We start from the raw sequence: 15,352 nt of genomic DNA on the forward strand, positions 1-15,352 counted from the left end.
TGTACCTGACCTAGATGCTAAGAAAAAATTTTAAAAGATAATTCTGGGGAGAAGGGCAGAGAGACTCGCCTCCTGTTCCCTCTCCAGACTCCTGGGGGCAGTCAAGATGTGTCAGGGAGAGCACTAAGCTGCCAGTTACGCAGGAGTTTTCTGTGGAGAAAGGAGTGTGACCCCACTGCATTTTTAAAAACTTTTTATCTTGAAATAATTTTAGACTTTTAGAAAACCTACAAAAATAGTTCAAAGAGTTTCTATATATCTTTTAACCAGTGTCCTCCAATGTTAACACCTGACATAGCTATGGTACAATTACCCAGACTAAGAAATCAACCTTGGTAGAGTACTATTAACTAAGCCACAGATTGATTCCAACTTCCTGAGTTTCCCACTAACACCCGTTGCTGTGCAGGATCCAGTGAGGATCCTAATTTAGTCATCAGTCGTTTCCTTGGTCTCTTCCAATCTGAGACAGTTCCTCAGTCTTTGCCTATCTTTGACGACCCGTGACCTTGACACTTTTTTTTTTTGAAACAGGGTCTCACTCTGTCACCCAGGCTGGAGTGCAGTGGTGTGATCACAGCTCACTGCAGCCTCGATCTCCTGGGCTCAAGTGATACTCCCACCTCAGCCTCCTGAGTAGCTAGTTCTACAGGTGTGTGCCACCCCGCCTGGCTAATTGAGATGGGGTCTTGCTATGTTGCCTGGGCTGGTCTCGGACTCCTGAGCTCAAGCAATCTGCCTGCCTCGGCCTCCCAAAATGCTGGGATTATAGGTGTGAGCCAATGCTCCCGGCCATAACTTTGAGATTTTTGAAGAGTACTGATCAGTTACTTTGTATGTCCCTCAATTTGGATTTGATTGATGTTTTCTCGTAGTTAGATTGCAGTTATATATTTTTGGCAAGAACAACACAGAATCGATAGGCCCCTCTCCACATTGTATCAGGAGATGCTTGAGTTGATAGTCATCACTGTGTTGTAACCTTGATCACTTGGTTAGAGTAGGACCTGCCAGGTTTCTCTACTGTAAAGTTCCTAAAGTATCCTTTGTAATTGACAGATACCTTGTGGGGAGGTACGCTAAGCATATAAATATCCTGTTTTTCCTCAACTTTCACCCACTAATTTTAGCAGCCATCTATAATGCCTATAGCAGTTATTATTGTGTGTTTGCCTAAGTCTGATTTTCTTTTTCTTTTCTTTTCTTTTTTCTGAGACAGAGTCTCGCTCTGTTGCCCAGGTTGGAGTGCAGTGGCATGATCTCGGCTCACTGCAACCTCCACCTCCTTGGTTCAAGTGATTCTCGTGCCTCAGCCTCTTGAGTAGCTGGGATTACAGGCGCACACCACCGCGCTTGGCTAATTTTTGTATTTTTAGTAGAAATGGGGTTTTGCCATGTTGGCCAGGCTGGTCTCCAACTCCTCAAGTGATCCACCTGCCTCGGCCTCCCAAAGTGCTGGGATTATAGCCATGGGCCACTGCGCCTGGCCTCTAAGGCTGATTTGCTGTTAATGTTTCCTTCTACATTTTATATTAAAATAAGCATGACTTTTTTAAAGAAGTAAAATTTATAATTATTTTTAAGCTAGTACATAACTTCAAACACATTTTAAGCTTAGGTGAGATACAACTACCCCAGACCTACTGGAGGAGAGAGCGTGCTTCCTGCTCTTTTCAAGAAGTCACTTGATGGCTCACACCTGTAATTCCAGTGCTTCGCGAGGCCAAAGTAGGAGGATTGCTTGAACCCAGGAGTTCGAGGCCAGCCTAGGCAACATAGCAAGACCCCATCTGTACAAAAAAATTTAGAAAAATTAGCCAGGTGTGGTGGTGCACACCTGTGATCCCAGTTACTTGGGAGGCTGAGGCAGGAGGATCGCTTGAGCCCAGAAGTTCCAGGCTGCAGTGAGCTAGGATTGCACCACTGCACTACAGCCTGGGTGACAGAGTGAGACTCTGTCTCTAAAGAAAAAAAAGAAGGGGCCAGGCGTGGTGGCTCATGCCTGTAATCCCAACACTTTGGGAGGCCAAGGCGGGCAGATCACGAGGTTAGGAGATGGAGACCATCCTGGCTAACACGGTGAAACCCCGTCTCTACTAAAAATACAAAAAAAAAAAAAAAAAAAAATTAGTTGGGTGTGGTGGCAGGCGCCTGTGGTCCCAGCTTCTCGGGAGGCTGAGGCGGGAGAATGGCATGAACCTGGGAGGCGGAGCTTGCAGTGAGCCGAGACTGCACCACTGCACTCCAGCCTGGGGGACGGAGCAAGACTCCATCTCAAAAAAAAAAAAAAGAAAAATCACATGAGAGTCATTGGTAGAAGAGGGACCGTGAGTTAGATAGATCTGTGTTTAAATCCTGGGTTCTGCTTCTTACCTGCTTTTTGGCCCTTAGCAAATGACTTCACCTGCTTGAGTCTTTGTTTCTTCATCTGTAAAATGGGCTAATAATGCTGATACTCCTTGTCCCCCAGTACTGTGATTCATAGGATTGGTCAGTATTTGTGAAATGCCACTGGATACCCAGGAAATAGTGGAAGTAGGGCCATAAAGAAGAAACTAATAGCAGTGGTAATAGAATGATTACTATTAACGTCATCTTAGAGTGCTCCGTGGGAGTTGTTTAAAGTAAAAATTGCAAATGGCAGGACAAACTTTTTTTTTGCTTTTTGAGATAGGGTTGACTCTGTCGCTGAGGCCAGAGTGCAGTGGTGTGACCTCGGCTCACTGCAACCTCCGCCTCTTGGGCTCAAGCGATATTCTCCTGCCTCAGCCTCTCCAAGTAGCTGGGACTACAGGTGCGAATCATTATACCTGCTAATTTTTATATTTTTTGTAAAGATAAGTTTTCACCATGTTGCCCAGGCTGGTCTTGAACTTCTGAACTCAAGCTATCCCCCTGCCTCTACCTCCCAAAGTGCTAGGATTACAGGCATGAGCCACTGCGCCCAGCCTTACACACACTTTCTTTTTGCCCTGCTTACCTGTTTGTGTTTTTTATAGAAACTGGTTGCCAATATTTTTTAAATGGGGACTTTTTCATTAAAATACAATTCCTGGCTTCTCTTCGGGAAAAGAACGGGAACGTGGGGCCATCTTGGGAACTACGAGAGTGGGTCACAGCACTGGCTCTGGGTATCTGCCAGCTGGGGTTCCCATCCCAGGCCAATGCTCTAGAGCTGTAAAATGGTGTCCTCCTTGCAGGTTGTAGCGTGGATAGAATGAGATAAGCCAGGTAATGAGCTGTGCCAAGGGCCAGGAACACAGCAGAAACTGGATAAACCCTAGACTGCGTTGTTAGTGGTACCCTTTTTAGGCAGGGCTTGTGCTGAGATGTCTGGCACACTTCCTGTTTCTCTCATTTTATTACCTGCCCGGACCCAAGTTTGTATCTGGTTTAAAAGAGGCTTAACCCTCTCAGCCCCATCAGCCCCCTCCCCAAGGGACTGTTGAAAAATGTATTTCTTTCAGAATTTTTCGTTTAAATTTAATTGCTCTGTGGCCTTAAATGACTTAACCTCTTGGTTATCTGTATAACAGGATCAGACATCACAGGACTGTCAAAGGCCAGCAGGCACTTGGAAAGTGGGTACCACTAGGGGTGGTGGCATGGGGGTTCTGGGTAGGACCTGACCCTTCTGTGTCTCCCCATGTCCCAGGAAGAAGCTGGTGCTGGAGAACCTGGAGGACGCCTGTGTGCTGACTGGGCCGGATGATTCCCTGTGGGACAAGCATGCGTGCCCAGCCTACGTGGGACCTGAGATACTCAGCTCACGGGCATCATACTCAGGCAAGGCAGCAGATGTCTGGAGCCTGGGCGTGGCGCTCTTCACCATGCTGGCAGGCCACTACCCCTTCCAGGACTCGGAGCCTGTCCTGCTCTTTGGCAAGATCCGCCGTGGGGCCTACGCCTTGCCTGCAGGCCTCTCAGCCCCTGCCCGCTGTCTGGTTCGCTGCCTCCTTCGTCGGGAGCCAGCTGAGCGGCTCACAGCCACAGGCATCCTCCTGCACCCCTGGCTGCAAGAGGACCCCATCCCCTCAGCCCCAACCAGATCCCATCTCTGGGAGGCGGACCAGGTGGTCCCTGATGGACCGGGGCTGGACGAAGCCAGGGAAGAGGAGGGAGACAGAGAAGTGGTTCTGTACGACTAGGGCCACCCTACTACATGCTTGGCTGCCAACAGTGGATTGAGTTTGGGGTGGCTCCAAGCCTTCTCCTGCCTCTGAACTGAGCCAAACCTTCAGTGCCTTCCAGAAGGGAGAAAGGCAGAAGCCTGTGTGGAGTGTGCTGTGTACATATCTGCTTTGTTTTACACATATGCAATTCCTGCTTGGGTGCTTATCAAGTGCCAAGACCTGTTCTAGGTGCTGAGAATACAGCAGTGAGCAAAGGGGACGATAATCCCTACTCACAGAGATGACAAACTGGCATTCTTGAGCTGACAGCACTTTCCCATGACCATAGGTCATTGTCTACACTGGGTACACTTTGTACCAGTGTTGACCTCCACTGATGCTGGTGCTCAGGCACCTCTGTCCAAGGACAATCCCTTTCACAAACAAACCAGCTGCCTTTGTATCTTGTACCTTTTCAGAGAAAGGGAGGTATCCCTGTGCCAAAGGCTCCAGGCCTCTCCCCTGCAACTCAGGACCCAAGCCCAGCTCACCCTGGGACCTGTATTCCCAGCATCTCTGTCCTCTTGATTAAGAGATTCTCCTTCCAGGCCTAAGCCTGGGATTTGGGCCAGAGATAAGAATCCAAACTATGAGGCTAGTTCTTGTCTAACTCAAGAACGTTCTGGAATGAGGGTTCAGGCCTGTCGACCATGGGGCTTCTGACCTGAGCACCAAGGTTGAGGGACAGGATTAGGCAGGGTCTGTCCTGTGGCCACCTGGACAGTCCCAGGTGGGACTGTTCTGGGGACACTTGGAGTCCACAATCCCAGGTTCATACTCTAGGTTTTGGATACTGTGAGTATGTATTTTTACCTGTGTCTAATAAAGGAGAATTATGAAATAATTTTATTTTTCTAGGCGATTTCTTCCATCCTTTCCAACCATCTCTTACCAATTTTCCCTGCCTTCAAAACTGACCCCCATGGTGAAAGGCTGTAGAGTTGTGTCTCAACCTGGGCTGAGTGGTTTGTGAGAACAGATTACCTGGAGCCCAGCGGGTCTTCCTGCACTCCCTCTGTTTCTTCTGGCAGCAGCAGTGTCTCTGTTAGGGTACTTTCTGAGTCAAAATGGCTTCAACAAGATGGAAATATGTTTCACAGAAAGCAGTAAGTCAGCAGATAGGGTGAGTTTCAGTGCTGGTCCATTCAACTCCCAAAGCTGTGGGCAGGGACCCGGGCTCTCCAGGCTCCCTCTGTCTCTTGGCTGTATTGTCCCTTGAGACTGCTGGCCCAGTGGCTACAGTAGGTGTCACATTAAAGAGGTCCATGACCAGAGGAAGAAGCCAGGGGTCACTGTAATACCTGAGAACTCAGAACTCTGGAGTTAGGCTGCCCGGAATTAAATCCTGGCTCCAGCACTCAATAGCCGTTTGACCCTTGGCAAGTTTCTTAACCACTCTGTGCCTCAGATTCTTCATCTGTAAAATGGGGGACAATGATAGTACCTAACTTATGAGAACTGAATGACTTATTTTGTGTAAAGCAATTAGAACAAGCAGCGCCTGGTGCAATAAGCCCACAATAAAAGTTACTCCTGGCTGGGCGTGGTGGCTTATGCCTGTAATCCCAGCACTTTGGGAGACCAAGGTGGGTGGATCACGAGGTCAGGAATTTGAGACCAGCCTGACCAACATGGTGAAACCCCATCTCCCCATCTCTACTAAAAACACAAAAATTAGCTGGGCCTGGTGGTGCGCGCCTTTAGTCCCAGCTACTGGGGAGGCTGAGGCAGGAGAATCACTTGAACCCGGGAGGTGGACGTTGCAGTGAGCCGAGATCGCGCCACTGCACTCCAACCTGGGCAATAAAGTGAGACTCTGTCTCAAAAAAAAAAAAAAAAAGTTGCTCCCACATCTGTTTCTCGGGATGGAGGAAGCTTTCCCAGAAGCGCTGCTGACTGACTTTCCCACACTTCTCATTGGTCAGAACTGCATCACTTGCCATTTCTGACCAATCACCAGCTTACTTTCGTGGGGCACATGCTTACACTAACCATGGCACTCCTCGAGCTGTAGGTGGAGCTCGTGCGTCATATGGGGGGGAGTGATTCCTGAGCAAAACCAGGTTCAAAGAGGGAGGAGATGGTAGGGAAAATAATGTGCAGAAGTGCGGAGGCCCAGCCAACAGCCTGCTAACTGCAGATACTCGAGAGCCGCCACCCTGGATCATCTGACCCAGGCTGGCCCACACTAGAATTGCCCAGTCACCCACAAGGTCATTAGCTAATTGAGCTAAATAAAATCGTTGTGTTTTTTTGTTTGTTTTGTTTTTGTTTTGTTTTGTTTTTTGAGACAGAGTCTCACTCTGTCACCCAGCCTGGAGTGCAGTGGCGTGATCTTGGCTCTCTGCAACCTCTGCCTCCCGGATTTTCAAACGATTCTTCTGCCTCAGCCTCCCGAGTAGCTGGGATTACAGGCACACGCCACTACACCTGGCTAATTTTTATGTTTTTAGTAGAGACGAGGGTTTCGCCATGTTGGCCAGGCTGGTCTCCAACTCCTGACCTCAGGTGATCCGCCCACCTCGGCCTCCCAAAGTGCTGGGATTACAGGCATGAGCCACCACACCAGGCCAATAATTGTGATTTTAAGTCACTAAGTTTGAGGCTATTTTGTTTTACAGCAAAAGCTAACCGATGCAGACAGGGACAAGTCAGTCTCATCTCTGTGCACCCAGCATTTCCCAGGACAGGGCCTAGCTGTGTCTAGGGTCTCATGGGGCAGCCCCTGACCTCTATCTTGCCCCTCCCAGCTTCCAACAGACCCTGTCTCAGCTCCCTCCAAGCTGAGTGTTGGCCTGATACCTACCAATGGAGCAAGGGGAACGGGAGGGCTGCCAAGGGCAGGTACCATGCCAACACTTTACTCCATTGCACAAAGAGACTCATTTACTCCTCAAGACAATCCAGTGAGGTAGATGCTCCTGTCATTTTAAAGATAAGACAAATGAGCTTTAGAGAGAGCAGAAGACTCATTCAAGACCCCACAACATAGAAAAAGACTCCTCTGGTTTTGCCTTGAAGCAGGAACTTTTGACAAGCCTGCAGATATCGGGGGAGCAGAAGGAGCAGAAGTATACTGGTGATTACTGGCGTCCATGTGTGAAGAAGGGTACAGAGAAGCAGGCTGAGTGGATGGCAAAGTGACTGGTTGAGGAACCGAAACTACAGGAGGGTGAGGGGCTGAAGTGGACGGGGGAGGGCCTGAAGAATTATAGGTAAATTGTAGTTTGGTCCCAGAGCCATTAGGTGACTCTGGAGGTTTGAAGAGAGAAGAATTAGCATATATAACGTCCTGGGCTGTGTGAGTCGGGGCGTGGGATCTACAAGTACCGGCTCTTCGTGAAAAGAAATAAGATCATCAGGGGGTGACCACAATCCAGAGTCACCGGAGTTAGACATCGAATTCTCAACATCATCAGGTGGGGGAGGAGTAGCTAAAGGGAGAGGCTGATCAGATAATGAAGGCCGCCCGGAAGAGGGAGGTTGAGGAAGAGGTGGAGGGTCGTCAGATTCAGAAAATTGTGGTAACTGTAGGGGGTCATGGGATTGGTATGTCATCAGGACGGCACATACCAAGGCCCAATCACCCCTGTGATGGGAACATAATTCCCTGTGGAGACCAGTTCCCAGAATGTTGCACCAACACAATCCCATAGTTCTACATCTAAGGTTCCTTTTTCAGGAAACCAAGGATGGTATTTTTCCACTGCCTTGAATAGAGTGACTATATTTTCCATGGTTACTTGGACACCACCCTGTTTTAACAGGAGTTTAATATAGCAGAGATAAGCATGATGTTTAGACTCCGCGTGACCCAGAGACTACTCACCAGTTGTCAGGGAGTCGAACAAGTGTCTCAGTGGACCAAACCAATGACGTTTCTCTGCACCTACCAAAGGGAATCGGGTTCCCACATGCACTTGGGAAAAAGAAAAAACCACATTGGCGTGCCAGATATCAGGGGAACCCGCTCCCGATAACGTTATTTCATGTAGGTTGTTTTCTATTTCCCTAAGTGTTGGCCAGTCTGAGAAATAAAGGGAAAGAGTACAAAAGAGAGAAATTTTAAAGCTGGGTATCCAGGGGTTCCATGATGCCCCCCAAGCCGCAAAACCAGTAAGTTTTTATTAGCGATTTTCAAAAGGGGAGGGAGTGTATGAATAGGGTATGGGTCACAGAGATTACATGCTTCACAAGGGAATAAAATATCACAAGGCAAATGGAGGCAGGGCAAGATCACAAGACTGGGGCAAAATTAAAATTGCTAATGAAGTTTCGGGCACGCATTGTCATTGATGAAATCTTATCAGGAGACAGGGTTTGAGAGCAGACAACCAGTCTGACCAAAATTTATTAGGTGGGAATTTCCTCGTCCTAATAAGCCTGGGAGTGCTACGGGAGACTGGGCTTATTTCACCCCTTATCTACAACCGTAAAAGACAGACATTCCCAGAGACCTCCCGCTAGGAACACATTCTCTTTCTCAGGGCTGTTGCTTGCTAAGAAAAAGAACTCAGCGATATTTCTCCTATTTACTTTTGAAAGAAGAGAAATATGGCTCTGTTCCGCCCGGCTCTCAGGCAGCCAGACCTAATTGTTATCGCTCTGTTCCCTGAACATCGCTGTTACCCTGTTCTTTTTTCAAGGTGCCCAGATTTCATGTTGTTTAAACAATTTGTGCAGTTAATGCAATCATCACAGGGTCCTGAGGAGACATACATCCTCAGTTTACGAAGATGACAGGATTAAGAGATTAAAGTAAAGACAGGCATAGGAAATCACAAGAGTATTGATTGGGGAAGTGATAAATGTCCATGAAATCTTCACAATTTATGTTCAGAGACTGCAGTAAAGACAGGCATAGGAAATTATAAGAGTATTGATTGGGGAAGTGATAAATGTCCATGAAATCTTCACAATTTATGTTCTTCTGCCATAGCTTCAGCTGGTCCCTCCATTCGGGATCCCTGACTTCCCGCAACATGCACAGATGCAGCCACATGAAAACTGCCCATTAAAAATGCAATATCGGCCCAGAGCAGTGGCTCATGTCTGTAATCCCAGCACTTTAGGAGGCTTAGGCCAACAGATCACTTGCGGTCAGGAGTTCAAGACCACCCTGGCCAACATGGTGAAACCCCATCTCTACTAAAAATATAAAAAATAGCCAGGCATGTTGGTGTGTGCCTATAATCCCAGCTACTTGGGAAGCTGAGGCAGGAGAATCACTTGAACCCAGGAGGCAGAGATTGCAGTGAGCCAAGACTGCACCACTGTACTCCAGCCTGAGCGACAGAGCAAGACTCTGTCTCAAAATAATAATAAAATGTAATATTCACTCTTATCAAATAATGGATGTCACCACACCCCTGACCCTAATTAGTGAGGACTTTCATGTTCTACTTGTCTTCATTTAATCATCGTTGTATAAGAGTTTTACATTATCAAATTAGTACATGTATATTACTGAAAGGGAAGGACTGTTAGAAAACTACTTGAGGGATGTCTGCCATGGGGGGCTGAACACAAAAGATCCTATTGTGACCTGCCAGATTATTCACTCATTTAGCAAGTCAACAACATTGCTGAATGCCTACTATAGGCCAGGTGCCATGCAAGACAGATGTACTCCTGCTCTCAAGGATTCACAGTCTAATAGAGGAGAGAGATGTTAAACAGATAACCATACAAATGACACAGCTAAGTATATTTGTGGAAGTTCGTTGTGGCAAAGACAGGCATCTCAATATTTCAGCAGCTCTCCTACATTTTCTAGCCTCCCTTACAGTCACATGACTAGTTCTGACCAATGGGGTGTGTGTAGGAGTGGCAGGCTGAAGCAATGGAGAGCTGGTGAGCCTCATCCCTCTCTTCCCCTGCCACAGCCACCTTGTGGCTATGAGTTCCCTTACCTACAAGCTGGAGGAGAACCACCAGATCCACCTTGGATTTCACTGAGTAAGGAATAAAGCTTCTTGTGTTAAGTCTCTCAGATTTGGAGTTTGGTAGATAGTGTTAATTGCCATGACTAAGGAAAATTTGCCCCTAGTGAAGGGAGGAAAAAGATTCTCCACCAGTAACAAGGCCATGTCAGTCTGCTGCATTACAAACCCCAAACAGTAGTTTATGATCCTGTAGGTTGACAATTTGGGCTGAATTCTGCTGGGTCACTCCTGCAGCTGCAGGCAGCAAGCAGCTCAAATGTCTACCTTGCCAGGAAGACTCTTCTCTGCTCCATGTGGCCTCATCCTGCAATAGGCATAGCCCACTCCTTCCTATGGTGTTCTCAGAGTTTCAGAAAGCAACAAGAGAGGACAAATTCCAGTATTCAAGCTGCACTAGCATCAAAGCATATCAAATAGTGTGTCAAATTTCTTTTTTTTTTTTGAGGCAGAGTCTTGCTCTGTCGCCCGGACTGGAGTGCAGTGGCCGGATCTCAGCTCACTGCAAGCTCCGCCTCCCGGGTTTACGCCATTCTCCTGCCTCAGCCTCCGGAGTAGTTGGGACTACAAGCGCCCGCCACCTCGCCCGGCTAGTTTTTGTATTTTTAGTAGAGACGGGGTTTCACCGTGTTAGCCAGGATGGTCTCGATCTCCTGACCTCGTGATCCGCCCGTCTCGGCCTCCCAAAGTGCTGGGATTACAGGCTTGAGTCACCGCGCCCGGCCGGTGTGTCAAATTTCATGTCAAATTCAGGATGTAGGCAAATAGATTCCTTCTCTTGATGAGAGGAGCTGAAAATAATGTGTGGTCTTGTTTTTCAATGTACAATGGTCCCACTTATCCAGGGGGGATACATTCCAAGACCCCCGGTGGATGCCTGAAACCACAGATAGTATAGAATTCTGTATATACCATGTTTTTTACTATATACACATACCTATGATAAAATTTAATTTGTAAATTAAACTCTTACAAATTAAAAGTTAACAACAGCCGGGCACAGTGGCTCACGCCTGTAATCCCAGCACTTTGGGAGGCCGAGGTGGGCGGCTCACGAGGTCAAGAGATCGAGACCATCCTGACCAACATGGTGAAACTCCGTCTCTATTAAAAATACAAAAATTAGCTGGGCGTGGTGGCGCATGCCTGTAATCCCAGCTACTTGGGAGGCTGAGGCAGAAGAATCACCTGAACCCAGGAGGTGGAGTTTGCAGTGAGCCGAGATCAGGCCACTGCACTCTAGCTTGGCAACAGAGTGAGACTCCACCTCAAAAAAAAAAAAAAAAAAAGAGTTAACAACAAATAGAACAGTTATAACAGTATGTTGTAATAAAAGTTATGTGAATGTGGTCTCTCCCTCAAAATGTCCTATTGCTCTGTACTCACCCTTCTTGTGATGATGGGAGATAATAAAATGCCTACATGATGAGATGACGGTAAATGAATGACATGGGCATTGTGATCTAGCATTAGGCTACTACTGACCTGACGATACGTCAGAAGGAGAATCATCTCCTTTGGGTGATCCAGGATCATGAAGCCGTGACAATGACCATGGTTGGATGTCAGGAGCAGATGATGTTGATGATTAACGGTGGGTAACGTCTACAATACGGATACAGTGGAAAAGGGATGATTCACATCCTAGGTGGAATAGCGCAGGATGGCATGAGATTTCATCACGTGGTTGGTTGCAGGTAACTGAAATTGCAGAAAGCAAAACCACAGATCATGGGGGTGGGAGTGGGGAACTACTGTACAACATTAGATATATTTGGTCAAATAAGATAATGTGCACCTAAAACTGTCCCTACAGGTTGTATGCCTCCGGGTAAATCGCTTGGTGTCTCTAGATCTCCAGCTGTTCCTCTTCTCTCTGCATGGCTAAGCCCTATCCATCACTTGAGGCTGGACCTAGAGCCCTACCTGGCCACTAAGCCCTCAGAACAGGGTGTCTTTTTTTAAAAAAGACAGGGTCGGGAGGCAGAGGTTGCAATGAGCCAAGATCGCACCATTGCACTCCAGCTTGGGTGACAAGAGTGAAACTCCATCTCAAAAAAAAAAGACAGGGTCTCACTCTGCCACCCAGGCTGGAGTACAGTGGTGTGATCATGGCTCGCTGCAACCTTGAACACCTGGGCTCAAGCTATCCCCCCACCTCAGCTTCCTGAGTAGCTGGGAGCACAAGTGAGTGCCACCACACCTGGCTAATTTTTAAAAAATTTGTTTTGTAGAGACAGGGGCCTCACTATGTTGCCCAGGCTGGTCTTGAATGCCTGGCCTTAAATGATCCTCCTGCCTTGGCCTCCCAAAGCACTGGGTTTACAGGCATGACAACTACCCACAACCAGAACATTTCTCAAATGTGATTGGTTGATCTCCTGCATCCATCCCTGGGGTGCTTGTTTAAAATGCAGATCCCTGGACCCTCCCCCAACCTAGAGAGTCAGAACATCTGGGCTTCTGCATCTTAACAAGCTCCCTGGGTGATGCTGCTGGGCCTCCAAGTTGGAGAACCTCTGTATTTGGAGAAATTCGGACTCCTTGAGGACTCAAATCTTATTTCAGCTCTTCTCTGGACCAGTTTGACTTTAGCCTAGATGTAAAATGGGTATAAATTGTACATGCCTGTGATGCCAGGATGCACTCACAGGGGAGGGAGGGCTTTAGCAGAGGTCAGAATCTAAGCCACCATTACAGTTGTACCAGATCCATAGAGAAAGACACCCAGGCCTCATTTCCTCATTGTTCTCTCTTCCCTTACTTGGCTTTATGGTCCTCATAGCGCTGAGCACCACCAGGCAGTGTATTTTATGTTTTTTTGAGTTTCACAAGGCCAGGGACTATGTTTTGTTTATAACTGTTCCCCTAGTTCCTAGAACAGTGCCTGGTACACAGGGGTGCTCAATAAATGTTTGTGGAATGATTGAATAAAAGTTGTTCCTGTACAGATTCCAACTGCCTAGAGCAAAGCCAGGACACTGATTGGGATGAACACATAGCACATGCCAGACATGGCTCTGAGTGCTTTACCTACATCATCTCACTTCATATGTGACAGCCAAATGGCCCCCAGTGGCCTTCACTAGCTGGTATTCACACCTTTGAACAGTTCCGTCCTATCCTGAGTTGGGCTGACCGGTGTAATTAATAGGATATTGTGAAATGAGAAAGTATGACTTTTAAGATTAGGTCATAAAAAATGTTATGGTTTCTGCTTTGCTTTTCTGGATCATCTGCTCTGGGGAGAGCCAGCTGCCATGTTGTGAGTATACTCAATTACCCCTGTGGAAACGTATACGTGGTGAGGAACGTAGGCATTCTGCAAATAACCAGCACCACCCAGGCACATGAGAGAGCTTTCTTGAGTCAATCCTCCAGCCCCAGTCAAGCCTTCAGATGACTGCAGCCCCAGCTGACATCTTAACTACAACTTCATGAGAGACCCTGAGTCAGAACCATTTATGTAGCTGCTCCTCAGCTCCTAACCCACAGACACTGTGTAACAGCATACATGTTTATTGCTGTTTTAAGCTGTTAATTTTGGGAAATTTGCTATGAATCAATAATTAATAACTTGTACAGATTCTCACAACAGCCTATGTGGGAGGAGTCATTATAATCACCATTGTACAGAGAAAGAAACTGAGGCCCAGATGGGGGAATCTTTGTCCAGGGTCACAGAGATAGTGAACTGTAGCACTGAGATTGGAACCCACGTTTGAATGACTAGAGTCTACTCACTGAGGTGAAGCGTGTTCAAGTTGAATGCCAGCTCATCCCCTGAAGGGCCAAGGGTGAGACCAGAAAACCTGAAACAATATAGCTGCCCCCAATATAAGTATGTGCAGGTAACTCAGGGCTGATGGTACATGACCATAATAAATCAGCAGGGTCATTAGGAGAAAACAAGACAATAGGAGTGAAAATGGACAGAAACAAATATGCCCAGAGTTTGCATATCAGTATTATCAGATGCAGATTACAAAACAAAATGTTGGCCAGGTGTGGTGGCTCATGCCTGTAATCCCAGCCCTTTGCGGGGCCGAGGCGCATGGATCACCTGAGGTCAGGAGTTCAAGACCAGCCTGGCCAATATGGTGAAACCCAGTCTCTACCAAAAATACAAAAAATTAGCCAGGAGTGGTGGCAGACAACTGTAATCCCAGCTACTCAGGAGGCTGAGGCAAGAGAATCAGGAGGCGGAGGTTGCAGTGAGCCAAGATCGTGCCATTTGCACTTCAGCCTGGGCAATAAGAGTGAAACTCCATCACACACACACAGATACACAACAATTAAATTTAAAAGATGGGCTAAACAGCAAATTAGACATGGCTAAAGGGGGAATTAGTGAGACAGAAATCAGACACCAATCACAGATTCAAGAAACTCCATAAATTTCACACATAGACACATCATAGTAAAAATGCAAAAAAACCCACAAATATTTTTAAAAAAATTCTTAAAAGCACTCAGAGGAAAAGAATCAGAGATTCTAATAACAAAAAACAAAACAAATTTAAAAAATCCCCAAACAACAACAAAAAACAAAAAATACCCAGTACTACCACATGGATAAACCTCAAAAGCATTATGTCAAGAAAAACCCCAATGTTATGCCAAGTGAAAGAAGCCAGTCACAAAGGTTCACATATTGTCAAAGCCTAATTTTCTTTTTGAGACAGGGTCTCACTCTGTCACCCAGGCTGCAGTGCAGTGGGGCGATCACTGCTCTACAGGTGCACACCATCACACTCGGCTAATTTTTGTATTTTTTGTAGAGATGGAGTTTCACCATGTTGCCCAGGCTGGTCTTGAATTCCTGGGCTCAAGCAATCCACCTGGCTTGGCCTCCCCAAGTGCTGGGATTACTGGCACGAGCCACTGTGGCCCATCAGTAAGATCTAATTTCTATAAAATATCAAGAAGAGGAAAGTCTATAGAGACATAAAGTATATTAGTGCTGTCAGTTGGAGGATGGGGAAGAGTGCATGTCTGCTAATGAGTACAAGTCTATTTTGGGGTGATAAAAATTTTCTTTCTTTCTCTTTCCCTCCCTCCCTCCCTCTTTTCTTTCTCTCTTTCTCTCCCTCCCTTCCTCTTTCTTTCTCTTTCTCTTTCTTTCTTTCTTTCTTTCTTTCTCTTTCTCTTTCTTTCTTTCTTTCTTTCTTTCTTTCTTTCTTTCTTTCTTTCTTTCTTTCTTTCTTTCTTTCTTTCTTTCTTTCTTTCTTTCTTTCT

General features: G+C 46.7%; 1 protein-coding gene across 5 annotated transcripts in view; it reads left to right on the forward strand.

Moving 5' to 3' along the window:
* TRIB3 (tribbles pseudokinase 3) overlaps positions 1–5,016 on the forward strand; it is a 25,009-nt gene extending 19,993 nt beyond the window's left edge. For all 5 annotated transcript variants that reach the window (XM_011960412.1, XM_011960402.1, XM_011960422.1 and 2 more), the window contains one exon: positions 3,656–5,016. In XM_011960412.1, coding sequence (XP_011815802.1) covers positions 3,656–4,148 — 493 coding nt within the window. In that variant the 3' untranslated portion in view covers positions 4,149–5,016. The remainder of the gene's footprint in view (positions 1–3,655) is intronic.
* The last annotated feature ends 10,336 nt before the right edge of the window (positions 5,017–15,352 follow it).

The sequence above is a fragment of the Colobus angolensis genome, unplaced genomic scaffold, assembly GCF_000951035.1.
Source record: "Colobus angolensis palliatus isolate OR3802 unplaced genomic scaffold, Cang.pa_1.0 Scaffold114, whole genome shotgun sequence".
Taxonomy (NCBI): Eukaryota; Metazoa; Chordata; class Mammalia; order Primates; family Cercopithecidae; genus Colobus; species Colobus angolensis.